The sequence below is a fragment of the Schistocerca nitens genome, chromosome 1, assembly GCF_023898315.1.
Source record: "Schistocerca nitens isolate TAMUIC-IGC-003100 chromosome 1, iqSchNite1.1, whole genome shotgun sequence".
NCBI classification, from domain to species: domain Eukaryota; kingdom Metazoa; phylum Arthropoda; class Insecta; order Orthoptera; family Acrididae; genus Schistocerca; species Schistocerca nitens.
Window position 1 is genome coordinate 966,234,822 of NC_064614.1, and position 13,953 is coordinate 966,248,774.

The 13,953-nt window shown below is 39.8% G+C and overlaps 1 protein-coding gene across 5 annotated transcripts in view; it reads left to right on the forward strand.

The window, feature by feature from the left end:
- LOC126194988 (nicotinate phosphoribosyltransferase) overlaps window positions 1–13,953 on the forward strand; it is a 115,684-nt gene that overhangs the window by 43,469 nt on the left and 58,262 nt on the right. For all 5 annotated transcript variants that reach the window (XM_049933409.1, XM_049933416.1, XM_049933431.1 and 2 more), the window contains exons 8-9: window positions 8,437–8,577; window positions 8,673–8,797. In XM_049933409.1, coding sequence (XP_049789366.1) covers window positions 8,437–8,577; window positions 8,673–8,797 — 266 coding nt within the window. The remainder of the gene's footprint in view (window positions 1–8,436; window positions 8,578–8,672; window positions 8,798–13,953) is intronic.

Consider the following 13,953-nt stretch of genomic DNA (forward strand, 5'->3'; position numbering starts at 1 on the left):
GGCCGAGCGGTTCTAGGCGCTTCAGTCCGGAACCGCGCGACTGCTACGGTCGCAGGTTCAAATCCTGCCTCAGGCATGGATGTGTGTGATGTCCTTAGGTTAGTTAGGTTTAAGTAGTTCCAAAGTTCTAGGGGACTGATGACCTCAGATGTTAAGTCCCATAGTGCTCAGAGCCATTTGAACCATCTGCCACCTCAAATATCTCTGGAACAACAATATATATTCAGAAACAGGTTTCACCAGCACAAACGTACAGCAGGGGCTTAGCAAACCAAATACTATGCGAAATTTTAAAATGTAAACAAATACTATTTTCAACACAAACTTGTGTATTTTTAAATGGACGCTCCCTATTATTTCATATGCAATCTATAGCATGAAAAATTACATAATAATGGCATTGGTTGCATCGCAATACATCAGTTACATCCCGAGAAATTGCAAAGCGAAGTTGATACTTGAAATAAATGAAGCGCACAGCTAGCGCATATCCTGAGACTCGGAGCGTGCACCTCACGCTGCCTGTGTCGGGTTCACAGAATGGGAAGGTATGCACAATCCACAAAAATAAACAAGTAACACGTCCAACTCAAAGTTACATTTTTCAAATTGTAAATGTATGTTTATTCTAGCGAAATGACAACTAGAGCTACATTTAGAGATAACAAATTCACTGTGCTAAACACATTTACTAGTGCATTATGTCCAGCAGTGAAACTGTGTCACGTCAACATATGTTCGAAATGCCCTTTGTTTGCATTAATACACATTTGCAGATGAGTAACGAGAGAGTGTTGCACAGATTGTAGAGTTTCTACAGATATTGCTGCACGCGCTGTAGTAACATGATGTTGCATATCCTCTACTGTCGTTGAGGGTTCTTGCTACACTGTCTCTCACTGCGCCCCAAAGAAAGAAGTCAAAAATGGCGTCAAGTCAGGGAACCGTGCTGACCATTGCACAGTACCTCCCCGCCCATCCACCTATTTGGAAATGTCACATCTAGAATGTCTCTGGCAACTTTTGCATTGTGTGCGGGACATCCATCATATTAGAACCACACTTATAGAAGAGTTTCCAATCCCAGATCCTCCATGGGGAGCGCTAGTGTGTGTTGAAGAAATGATGCAATTCTCTGTCCATTCAATGTTCCACGGTAAAAATAGGGACCTACAATACAGTTACCAATGATACTGCGCCAAACATTGACACGCCACTGTCGTTGATGAGCAACTTGGCGAATCCAGTTGGGATTTTGCATGGACCTGTAGTGCATGCTCCACAGATTCACATTACCATGATTTGTAAATGAAGCCTCGTCCGTAAATAATGTATTGCTTAGGAATACTCGATTACTTTATAACTGCTGAAGTGCAAAACGACAGAATGCAATGCGGGAATCAAGGTCATTCCTGTGCAGTTCTTGGTGCAGTGAGATATGGAACGGATGAAACCGATGCTGATGCAAAATTCTGCACACACTACTGTGGCTTATTCCTACACGTCGTGCAGTTACCGATCTGGGTAGCATTCAGCATACAGTTTCACAGCTGCAGTTGCATTTCTGTGACATTTGTCGTAAATTAAAATAATATCTAGTTATTCTTCATTACTGAAGGCTGACATATCGACTAGATGATGGCAAATGTAATAAACCACAAGAAAACGGGTTTTAATGTGGCAACGTATGTGAAATATATTACAGTATGAGAGAAGTTCAGCAGACCAGATTAGGAAACACTAGTACACTGAAGGTAGTGTGTGCTGTGGTGATATTGGTATGTTTATGGCAGGATACAGGCACCAGTGCAGGCAACTGCTGCTCTGAGCAAGTACTACATGCAATGCATTACGTCAGAAACTGTGATGCCGTTGCTATCCTTTACAAGCCACATATTTCAGAACTTACGAGGTTCAAAGCATGAAACCAAGCGTGTTACCACTAATTGTACTTATAATTGTCATTTCACAACAATAAACATTATGCAGAGGACATCCATCAGTCTGATACCGTATTATTTGACACATTATAAGAGGTGGATGGTTCAAGTAATATACAGCTCAAGAAGGGGCTAAACTATCCCCCTTTAGGAGTTCCATCAATGAAATATGGGCCAGTGATGTTTTGTCATACAATACCACACTCTACATTAACACTTCACTGACGTAGTACGTCAATCACATCACGATTTCTGGCAGGATGAGGTGCACGCTTGAGTCTAAGGACGTGCGCTTCATTTATTTCAAGCGTCAACTTTGCTTCGCAATTTCTTGGGATATAACTGACGTATTGCGATGCAACCAACGCCATTATTTTTGTGATTTTTAATGCTATTGATTGCATAAAAATAATAGGGGGGTTTCCATTTAAAAATACACAAATTTGTGTTGAAAATAGTATTTGTTTAGGTTTTAAGATTTTGGATAGTATTTGGTTTCCTAAGATCCTGTCATATGTTCATGCTGGTGGAAACTGTTTTTTAATGTCTATTGTTGTTTCAGAGATATTTGAGGTGGTAGAGTTAGGTGTGACACCCTTTATTACTCATGAATTATTCCATGGTTGTTATGCATGTGGACGGGTAATATTCTGCATTTGAGTTGACAAAGATTGGTGTACAGTCTTCATTAAAAATAAATAAATAAAATCCCTAATATCAGGAGTTTACGCTTAGATGGTTTCGCTCAGTAGTTGAATCAGTAGTTTGAAGATGGGAACGAATCCAAAGCATCCTTTTGTGGTGAAATAAAAGACACCTTCTCCTTAAACAAACAGGAATATGATATTATTTACATTAACCTCCTATCTCATTTACCTTGCACAGATGAGTTGGACTGTCCTGAAGGATGCATCATAATATTAAAAACCGAGTGTTTGTTCCTATCTTCAAACTGATTATGATTTGGGCATTAAAACTTCTTATTACAAAATCAGAAATAATTATATTTTCACAAAACATTCATAATCCAACTTAATTCTTTCCACCCTGCCCCACACAATCATGCTGGTTTGGTTTTAAATTTGTCCTGGTTTAGTTACATCACTTTTCTGCATCCCTCCAGACTGCGATAATTTTTAGAATTACCAGCTTCTGTTTGGCAGCTGTTTTGTTTTACATTCTGACCACCAGAGCATAATGCAGCAGATCATTTCAAACTTCAGTAAGAAGACAAAGCCATGCATCATCCAGATAAATACGTTTTCCTACATTTCATTAGCTTAAGGCAATTCCTACATTATTTTAGATAGAATATTTCATCTAACATATGTAAGGTGTCTAAAACATGCATTATTTTTTACAAGATTTAAAGTTGAGTGGCACAATAACGCTAGTGACTTCTTGAACAATCTATCGAAAGGCAAATTTCATTAGTATTTTTACTTGATTCTATGGGTCATAATACATGGAAATTGGTACATATTAGATAAAAGTTCAAGAATTTTTATCTCGGGGTGGAATGGAATGTACAAGAAATATCTATGCTACTCACAGGGTTTGAAAACATTATCTACAAAATTTACTCCAATTATCATTACTGTCCATCACCTTCATCGTTCTCAGCAGTAGCTCTTGTTGCTCTCTCAGTACCACCCCATAAAATGGTCTGTATTTACATATATAGAATGTATGTGGCATACATCCTGGATGTGCTTGTCTTGTATTGGAGTTCTTCCATTGTACAAGTATCCTGTATTTTAAGAACTGGTGGCCAAAGTTCTAAAAATAAAATTCTGAAGTCCTCGGAAACATCCTCATTTTCAATTTCCAAATACAGGCAGTTAGAATACTTCTTGCCTAAAGGTTATTTAACCGCATCTGGTGCAGTGAAAAAAACTGTTGGAATGTGAGGCACTTCTGTTTTTTCCTTTTGCAGCAAGGAAATTTTTTCACGGCACCAGATGCGGTTAAATAAACTTTAGGCAAGAAGTATTCTAACTGCCTGTATTTGGAAATCAAATGAGGATGTACAAAAAAATGAGGACGTACAAAAAGCATACTGAATATTTTCATAATTATCCAGTTGGTTAAAGGAATAGGAGTAATGAATAAATACAGTAAAAAGTATCACCTCAAAAGAAGCTGAGAATTACACGAGTATTGACAAAAAGTGGTATCGGGAGATTCATTAACATTGAGGCGGACATCAATAGAGTCAATTTGGAAGAGAGAAAATTACCCTAGGGTTGTTACACCTTGCAACAGGAAGCACTGATCAATCTTTGTAAATCGTCCATTAGCTACCTATTGAAGGAGAAAGTGTTCTAAAGTTTTGTTGCAGTTTGAACTGCACAGGTGTCACTGAAAAGATAAAGGTCTTTAATCTCAGCGTCCATGTTATTATTTTCAACCACAAATTTCCTGAACGGGCAATTCCAGTAAAGAGAGGTTTTGCACACAGTCAGATAAAAGTGCTCCAACCTTTGTGTCATCACTTTTTATCTTCACACTTGTTCTTCGTAAGTATTATAGACATTGATTCGAGGACCCCCAGATGTATAATCATAATTTTTCTTCAAAAGTTATAGTTTATTTCCTTGGAAAGAACTGGATTTCTATTAAAAAGAGGTTGTACATGGTTTTGGTGTGAAGTGCAGCACTCAAATACTTTCTATTCTGATTCCTGTAGTGTGTTTCGTTAGCAGGAAATTTGTTAATCAGTTCATCTACAAAAGCACAAATGTTCTATATTGCATTGCTTGCATCTATTATCCACAGGAACCTGGTTTGCTGCTATTAATGGTATTAATTGAAATATTGCTTTATTCTTTGTTCAGTACACAACACTAAATGCATTTTTACACCCAGTCATACATGCATTGCCTTTCATTACATGATAAAATGTGCTAACGTGTTTCAGTGGTTCTTGCCCTTGAGGTTACCTCTGTAATGTTGATTTCCGATCAATCAGTCAAATTAAGAATGTGTCCTACTCATTTTTAGAATGCACATAAAACGAAGTTCCTTCTCATGTACATTTAACCTTTCAGTACATTTATGTTTACAAAACAAACACCACTATTATTGGTCTGAGTTGTTGATGTTACACCTGTCCTAATGCTCGTATACTCATCACAGCGAAGTGGTTTGTTTTGCGGCATTTCATAATTTTATGTTTCTGGATGACAAATACCTTTCTTCTTCTTTGCTGTAATAGAGTCATATCACTTTCAGATGTGACATTGTAGCAGTAACCTCAACACCAAACAATTGAATCTTAAGGCTGCAACCGAAAACACGCCATCACATCAGAAGTGCCAAGCCAACATGCTTGTAAAACATCTAGAATAGTTACTATGTCAATAACTGTTATTCATTTACCGTTAATGAAGAATATCTATACTCAGACATCAGAATTAAATATGAAAGAATACCCTGATCCACTACAGACACAAGGTTTTAACCCTTTCACTGCGCATTTACTCTCAGCGGCTCCTGCTCTGTGCGCGTTATTTTCACCCTGTGCGTACATATACGGCTGTAGCAGTCTACCATTATTATAGAGATAACAATGAGACGCAAAATCCAGTATTGTCAGTGTAAATCATTTCCTTTTTTTAAATCTTTGTTCAGAAAGTCTTATTTTGTTCAAAAAAGGTACTTTATTAAGAGAAAAAAACACAAAACCTATTACATTAGTAATACTTGAAAGTGTGGTATTTCTCAAAACAAAAATTCAAACATAAAGGCACATTACATTTTACACAAATGTATCTTGTGTCACTTCGTTTATCATGTTTTGCACATACAATACACCTTCTCTGGGCGGCCTTCTTCTTTGAAGTTCCTGGGATTAGCGAGATAAAGTGGCGATCCGTTAGGCGTAAGGGATTGTCACCATCAGCCGATCTCCTTCCACGACGTCCCTGTTTGCGGTTGGTGGTGAATCTCTAGGATCTCCTTGATAAGTTTCTGTTGAAAATCAGATACTGAAATATTTCGTCCCGTTTGAGTTTTATATAATGCACGTGCATTGAGCAGAGACAGATCCACCAAATGAAAAAATACTTTTTTATACCATTTTACAGTTTTTCGTACACATTCTACTGAACTTAGCATCGTGTCCCTCCTGTCGACGGCTCCCATATTTTCAGTGTAGCTTACAATGCAAGCTGGTTTTGTTTTTGGTTCATTCGTGGTTCTGTCAATTTTGTCAGTCGCTGTAATTTCGCTTGTATGAAGAGTTGAAAGCATCCTAACTTCCCGCTTGTCCTGCCACTGCAGATCAAGAAGTTTATCTGTTTACAGAAACTCGATCTCACCTTTTCTAAGTTTTTTTTGATAAAGCAGGCATGCCTTTGTGATTTGTTCTCACAGGTCCACAGGCATTAATCACTCTGTCATGCAAATAAGAAAATAACGTTGGGCTAGTGTACCAATTGTCAACATATAATGTGTGACCTTTACCAAGGTGAAGTTCAAGTAAAGTGAGAACAATGCTTCCAGGTATTCCAACATTTACACCAAAGTCAGTTTCTTTTTTTATGTCTGTTGCTGCACCCACATAAATAATAAAGTCAAGAATATAACCAGTTTCACAATCACTTAACACAAAAAATTTTACACAAAATCTGTGGCGTTTGGAAGGAATGTACTGCTTAAAGAAGACACGACCTTTGAAGAGAACTAAACTTTCGTCAGTGCACAAATTTTTAAAAGGATAGAAAGCACCTGGAAATACTTTTCTCAAGTGATCCACAATTCGACGAATTTCCAGATTTTGTCATCTCCAGGGTCCTTACTGTTATCAGCAAAATGTAACATTCTAAGTAACAGAAGATATCTATCTCTCGGCATGATTTGCGCAAACGTTGGAGTAGACAGTAACTGATCATTGGTCCAGTAACTGTTTATTTCATTTTTTCTCACTTGAGCCATCAGAAAATTTACAGCAAGGAAACAGTAAGCTTTGTCACTGTTTGTGTTTTTCCAACGTTGCAGTCTTGATTTTTCACTGGCGTCATTGCAAAGGTGTTCATAATATAAATTACATTGCTCAGCTATGTAGCTCACAATTTCTTGGCTAAAAAAAACTTGGAAGCAGTCGTATACAGTACACAAGTCATCTAAATTGACGATTTTGCAACCGGAACCACTGTTATTGAAATTATACACTTTAGGGTCCAAATCAGAGTCCATCTAAAATCAACTGTTTTGTGTCTCTTAGGAGATTTTTCAGGCATACACTCAGGCTCTTCTTCGGAATCGGAGAAAGAATTGACGATAACATCAAAATCTGGATCTGCATTTACTGGTTCAATGTTTGTTGGTTCCCAAATATTTTTTATATTTGTGGTGACAGATTTATCTGCCAGCTCGTCGTCATCATTATCTGTCCACCCATAATCAGCTGGATTGGGCATGATGATGTCCTTGTCGTCACTTTGGTTTAGAATACTCAGCAGCTCATCATCTGTAAACGGACGGTAACTTCGCGTCGTTTTATTCGGTAATGCGGAAACGGCCGCACACAAACTAGGTAATATAGCGATACGAATGAACTCAGCAGAAAGAGAATTCAGCATTCAATAGTCGTTCAGGTATTTCCTAGTATTCCAACAATTAAACTGCATACTTGCATGACAATTACCTCCGACTCGCTGGCCTGATTGTTGGCGTTACACGTAACTATACGACTGTAGCAGGGAACCACTGTAAGCATTTTTTATAGCAAATAGTATATATCGTCTGGAGCACTGAAACGATTAGCGTATATTTACGTCTGGAGCAGTGAAATGGTTAAGCAGCTGAACAGCAGATATGAATACCAGCTGTTAGCGTGATCACAGAGTTGAGGATGAACATACTCAAACTTCGGATATGTTCCCTTCTTCAAGCTAATGAGTATTTCCAAGTCAGACTAAGGTGGCTCAAGAGTGGCTTTTGTTTCCTTTCTGTATCTCAAAATGTGCATCTATAAGATAACACAGGAGCCGTGAAGAAAAAAAAATAGTTCTCTTGGTTCAAGTTCCTTGGTAGATTGACAAATTCTATTAAGATCAGTTTTCAGCTCCTATTTATTTAAAATGGAAATTGTCTGTGTAATGTAAATTTTTTTGTTGTCCCAATTTCTATTTATTTACTTCTGCTTGGCAGAGTTCATCTTCATCAGTTGTACACTTGTTTTCTGCATTTGCTGGAGACTTTCTCCATACAATTTTTACTGGGTGCATTGTTATTTGCTAAAAATGCATTTGAGAAAAAAACAGTCATTCATACCCAATATGTATTCTATGCTGAATTCATTGTTAGCAGTACTTTCAGTATGCGTCTGAATTGTTATTAGTTGTGAAATGTTAAAACAAGTTTTCATTGTAGTCATAATTTTAGTTTCAATAAAGTTATTAAAAAATAAAATTGTTTGTGTTTGCTGACTCATATAATTAACTTGAGACTCTTCTGATACAAATTCTAATTTTGAATTGTCTGTTTTTAGGAGTGGACTACTAAATTTCTGTGCTGTTGCACTGGCTATGAATGACTTAGGATATCGTGCACAAGGCATTCGGATTGACAGCGGCGATTTAGCCTACCTTTCCAATAAAGCAAGAGAAATTTTTGAAACTGTAGCTCAAAAGTAAGAATGTATTGAGTCTTTTGGTGTCTTCTTTTTTGGATATTCATAACGGTTTGTTATGTGTTACGTGCAATTAATTGAGTTCATGGTTTCAGCCTGCATCTCCCATGGTTTGCAGAACTTATGATTGTGGCTTCAAATGACATCAATGAAGAAACCATTTTAAGTCTCAATGAGCAAGACCACAAGATAGACTGCTTTGGTATTGGAACCCATTTAGGTCCGTATATTTTCTTTTGCAAAACTACATTTTAATTTTTTATTGGATAATGAGGTAAATATTCACAAATTTTGATTTAAATATATCATTGTTTTGTGTTTGTGTATTAGGGAAAGTTCTAGACTACTTGCCATATTTAGTCTGTGTGTTGTGTCAGGCAGCAAACTTACCCTCGCCACAGGAGATAACACCTTCCATTAACACTACTGAAATTATTGTTATAACGCTTTTGGCTGTGTGAGGCTGCTCATTATTATGCATCAATGGAATGCCTAAGAAGATATGTTTGCACTCTTAAACAATGAAAAATCCAGGATGGAATGTAACAATATTATGAATAGGCTAGTTGCTATTCACCATATAGTGGAGAACTGTGGCTTCAGCTGTCAGAGACTGCAGTCAATTGTGAGAGTTGCGTTTGCGTGAGTGTGTCGTCTATTTTCGACAAAGGCCTTGTTGGTCGAAAGCTTATTTTGTGACAGTCTTTTTGTTGTGCCTATCTGTGACTCAGCATCTCCGCTATATGGTGAGCGTCTCCGCTATATGGTGAGTAGCAACTATCCTTTTTATAATATTGCTTGTACTTTCACGTTTAACCTGGATACATGTCTGTGGAATCAGCATAGTTGGTAGCGTATTAAGTATATATATATATATATATATATATATATATATATATATATATATATATATATATTTTAAATAATCCATTCAAAGCCTGATGTCTGCGTCCCAAATCTTTAGCTGTGAATCACTTGAGAATGTGTTTAGTGCTTGCAGCTGTTACTCTTTTCTCTGTATGCAGCACATATTGAGCAATGAATTGTAATAATACAGTCTCATTTTATGTACAAAATCTGGATTAAACTGTACCTATCACATTATGTTAATAATAGATTACACAGAGACATATGGAAGCCATTTTCCCATAACTGAATGGGAAGAAGCTGTAATGTGCAGAATAATAAAGATATATGCTGTACCACGAGTCAGCTTATCTTACTGCACACAACATTCTAATATTTGCACAGACAGAGGCTGTCAAGTGAGGGAAGGAAGAACATGGACTGTTATTTTTAGACATGTTTGTACCCACAGTTGGAAGACACAAATAGTTTGTTTTCTAAGTAGGCTACTTATTGAATAGTCCGCCTCTGTGCAGAGGAGCTGGCTTTGATTCCCAGCACTGCCAAGGACTTTTCGTTGGTGAAAGATCTGATACGGGGTTCACTCAGCTCCATGAGACTACCTAAGGCCGAGAGGGCAGTGTGCTGTCCTCATGCGAGTCCTTACCACATCCAGTGATGATGTTATTGGCCAGAACAGGGAACTTCACCTTTAACGTACATACTGAATAACAGAATCATACATATTTGTGTGATGAGGCTCTTGAGTGATAATTTACAGGAAGACCATCAAGAAGTGGGTTTTGAAGGAGTCATTGTTGACAAGTTTAGCAGTGGATCATTTGACAAAGCATGTATTGCACACTGCTGTTGCTCATAATGTTTTCGCCATGTGCAGCACACTTCCAGCAATCAGTTATGGCAACACTATAAGTGGCAAGTAATGGAACAAAAACTAAACTGTCAAAGGCATAAATGCTAAAAGTACTCAGAAACTATGTGAATGTTGATGATGACAATGCTAGAATGACAGTGTTTCCCTATGGGTAGACTAGGAGAATGACATTCAGTACAGGCTCTGAAATGGGCTGCACCACTGTGAGGAACTGACTGAATATGTCTGAGAGAGCCTTCTATGATGGCAGTAAATGGTAACCAACATCACAGCATCAGTGCTGTTATATAGTGATATGAACCCAATGCAGTAAATAAAGTTATATTTTATCACACCCAGTTTCATTTTACAGCTCATAGTGCATTGGAAAGGTACCCATGCAATTGCAGTTTATTAACAACAACCGTAAAAATAAATAAGTCCAGCATTTTGTCTGATGTATTTAGTTTGTATAATACTTCAGACATACCTGAGTGTTATGTGTGACTTTGGGTGTGTTGATACACTGCTATGAAATGCAGGAAACAGGTAACAGAGACAAAACTTCTGCTGACCATTTGGTGGCAATGCAGACTAGTTCATTATTTGCATACTGCACTGGTCTCCCCCCTCCCCAAGCCCCTTAATATGACTGAGAAAATTAAAACTGAACAATTTTCTTGCTACAGTATAATTCATACTATCTAGACAAGTTTCACCTTTTACATGAAAGGCAGCAAGAACTGATGAAGAAGTCAATCAAAGCATATTCAGTGTATTGACTGTATCCCAAGTATTAAGCCAGGTGTGTCATCCAGAAAGCACAATATTTTGTCAAGCCAACCTTGACATCTTAAGGTTTTCCTGAAGACTGGTTGGTTTCTGCTGGGCATTGCCTTATCATCTCCTGCCCCGCCCCCTCATCCGGCTTTGGATGTGGTCCCTGCTGGCGTGGCAACAATGCATTCCCATCTACTGTTGTTTCAATGGGAGGAGCAGATTTCCGTGTGGATTGCCTCTGTACTTTGATCATACTCATGGCTAGGTTCTAGACCTTGCTAAGTTGAAAGCTACTACAGCCTCTGTAGGAATGAAATTCTAGAAAGTGTTGGATTGTTGCAACAGTTTGCTGCTGCTGTAAATCATGACAGGTCTTCGGAGATGCAGTGCTCTGCCACAGTTGACTTTGTTGGCTGTTTGTTGCCTATGTGGCATTTTGCATCTCTCCTGTACCGTTCGAATAGTCTGACCTAAATACATTTCCCCACACTGGCAAGGGATGCAGTAGACTCCTGGTTTCCAGATCGTAGATCATTCTTCACACATCCCAGCAAGGCTTTTGTCTTAGATAGTGGGTAGAACATGCACTTGAAATCGTTTCAGAATATTCCTCTGATTTGTTCCAGACATACAGGATGATCACTGTTGCAACCGGCTACTGTTTGTCCTCAGCAAGCTGCCGTCTCTGCTTTTTCAGACTTAAGGCACATTGTATCTAGTGGTTGTCATAATCGTTCATATGGATCATGGCCTATAAATGCTGCTGTTCAGTTGCTGAACTGTCACAATCCGAGATTTCATGTTCTCTGTGCACCGGGGTGCTTAGGACACATTCTCATTGTAAAGGGGCATGACAGCTGAAGCCAAGTGTTTACAGTAGATGCTGTGACTTAGTGTGCTATCTGGTCTTTGCTCTACGAGCAAAGCTAGTGCAGCTATCCTTCCTTTCCGGGCTGCATACCTTGCTTTTCCACATCCCTCCCCATCCCCACTCCTTCCCCGTCCTCTCCTCCCTCTGCCCCTTCCCTTCCCCTTCTCCCTCTTTTTTGGAGTATGTTTTGTGCCTGCATCTGGAGACGGATGCTTGTGACTGTAAGACGTAGTCTCTCTTCTTTGTTATCTATGCTGGGAAGTCTCTGTCCACCCTCTGTCCTCTTTTCCTTGCCTCTTCTCTTTACCCTCTTCTCCGCTGTGACATTTGAGACCCCTCTTCTTTCCTTTTCTTTGTTCCTCCCTTCCTCTCTCTTTCCTCCCTGTGCGTGTCTGAAGGCCAACCCACACGTTCCCATACATAGCCGGTGGCGGGGGAACGTGTTATTCCCTGCCCTGGGTAGACAGGTAGAACACATACATACCCCCAGGTAGAGGTCAGGCCCAGGGAGAGGTGATTACCCGAGCTGGTACCTTCCGAACGTGCCGACCCTCCGTCCGTTTCTCGGTGGGTGTGACCTCAGGTGTGGACAATCACCTAAGGCGGGAGTGCCCTTGGAGAGGGCCCCCATGAGGAAGGAGCGCACCATCGGAGACGCCGGTAATCATGGGGGATATTTTTGCAATTGTTTCCTCTACGTATAAAACTTCTGCCCACAAGAGAAAGCTAGAAGAGTCTCAGCCACGGACAATTCTTCCCTCAGTGCCAAAGTTCCTAGTTGTTTCTCGGCCTGATGAAGGTCATGACTTATCCACAGTCAACGCTTCCATTATTCAGAAAGGTGTGGATGCAATTGCAGGTCCTGTAAAGCCTTGTTTCTGATTACGAAATGGCAACTTCTTGTTAGAAACGGTCAGTGCCCTCCAGGCACAAAAATTTTGTGAACTGCACTGTTACACACCTTCCCTGTCTGGGTGGAAGTGCACTGTACTTTAAATTCATTACTCGGGGTGGTTTATACATGCTCACTCGATGGATTATCCAACAAGGACATTCAAAATTACCTGTCTGACTAGGGCATAATGGCTGTACATAGTCATGAAAAGGGTTGACAAGGGCTTGGTACCGACCCATACTCTCGTCTTAACAGTTGACAGAGTTCAACTTCCATCGAACATTAAAGCGGGCTATGAGATAATTTCAGCTTGCCCTTACATCCCCAACCCTACGCATTGCTTTCGGTGTCGGCTGTTTAATAATACCAGCCAGTCATGTTCCAATATGGCCAAATGCGTTGCACGTGGCAGGGATGCCCATGAGGGTGACTGTCCACCTCCATCCCCTCGTTGCATCAACTGTATGGGTGATCGCGCTGCTTCGTCTCGTGATTATCCTATTTTCAAAGATGAATGAATTATTCAGGAAAACTGAGTGAAAGAAAAGGTGTCTACATTTGCTGCTCATAAGTTATTCGTCAGTAGAAAGCCCACATTTTCCCCAGCGGTTAAATATAGCACTGTCCTTGCATCTCCTCAGCCTACTAAGGAGGTAGCCACGCAGACTTGCGACCCCACCTTTAGCGCCACGGTCGTCCGATCATCCAGTCCAAAGATCACCCGTTCAACCTCCACACTATCACCTGCTCACTCTGAGGCTCACCCCTCATCGGCTCCTGCTAAATCACGGGCCCCAAAGAAAAAATCGGACACCCGGACTTCCAAAAAAGTGCCTACTCGTGAAGATTTTTTACATACCTCGACTTCACAACCACAGATTCCTCCCTCATCTCAACTTCCAACTTGGCTCATACGAAACAAAGTCCGTCTCCTTCTCCGACACGGCATGTTTCCTCTACAGTGCCAGCCAGCGGCAGCCGACCGTGGCCATTTTCCATGTCGCTGAGATGCAGCGCTGGCAGCTGATCAAACAGCCGATCACTGGCGGCAGGAGCTGCCCCCGAACAACCTATGAATCAGGATTTTCTGCCTTTGGCTGAATGCTGTTC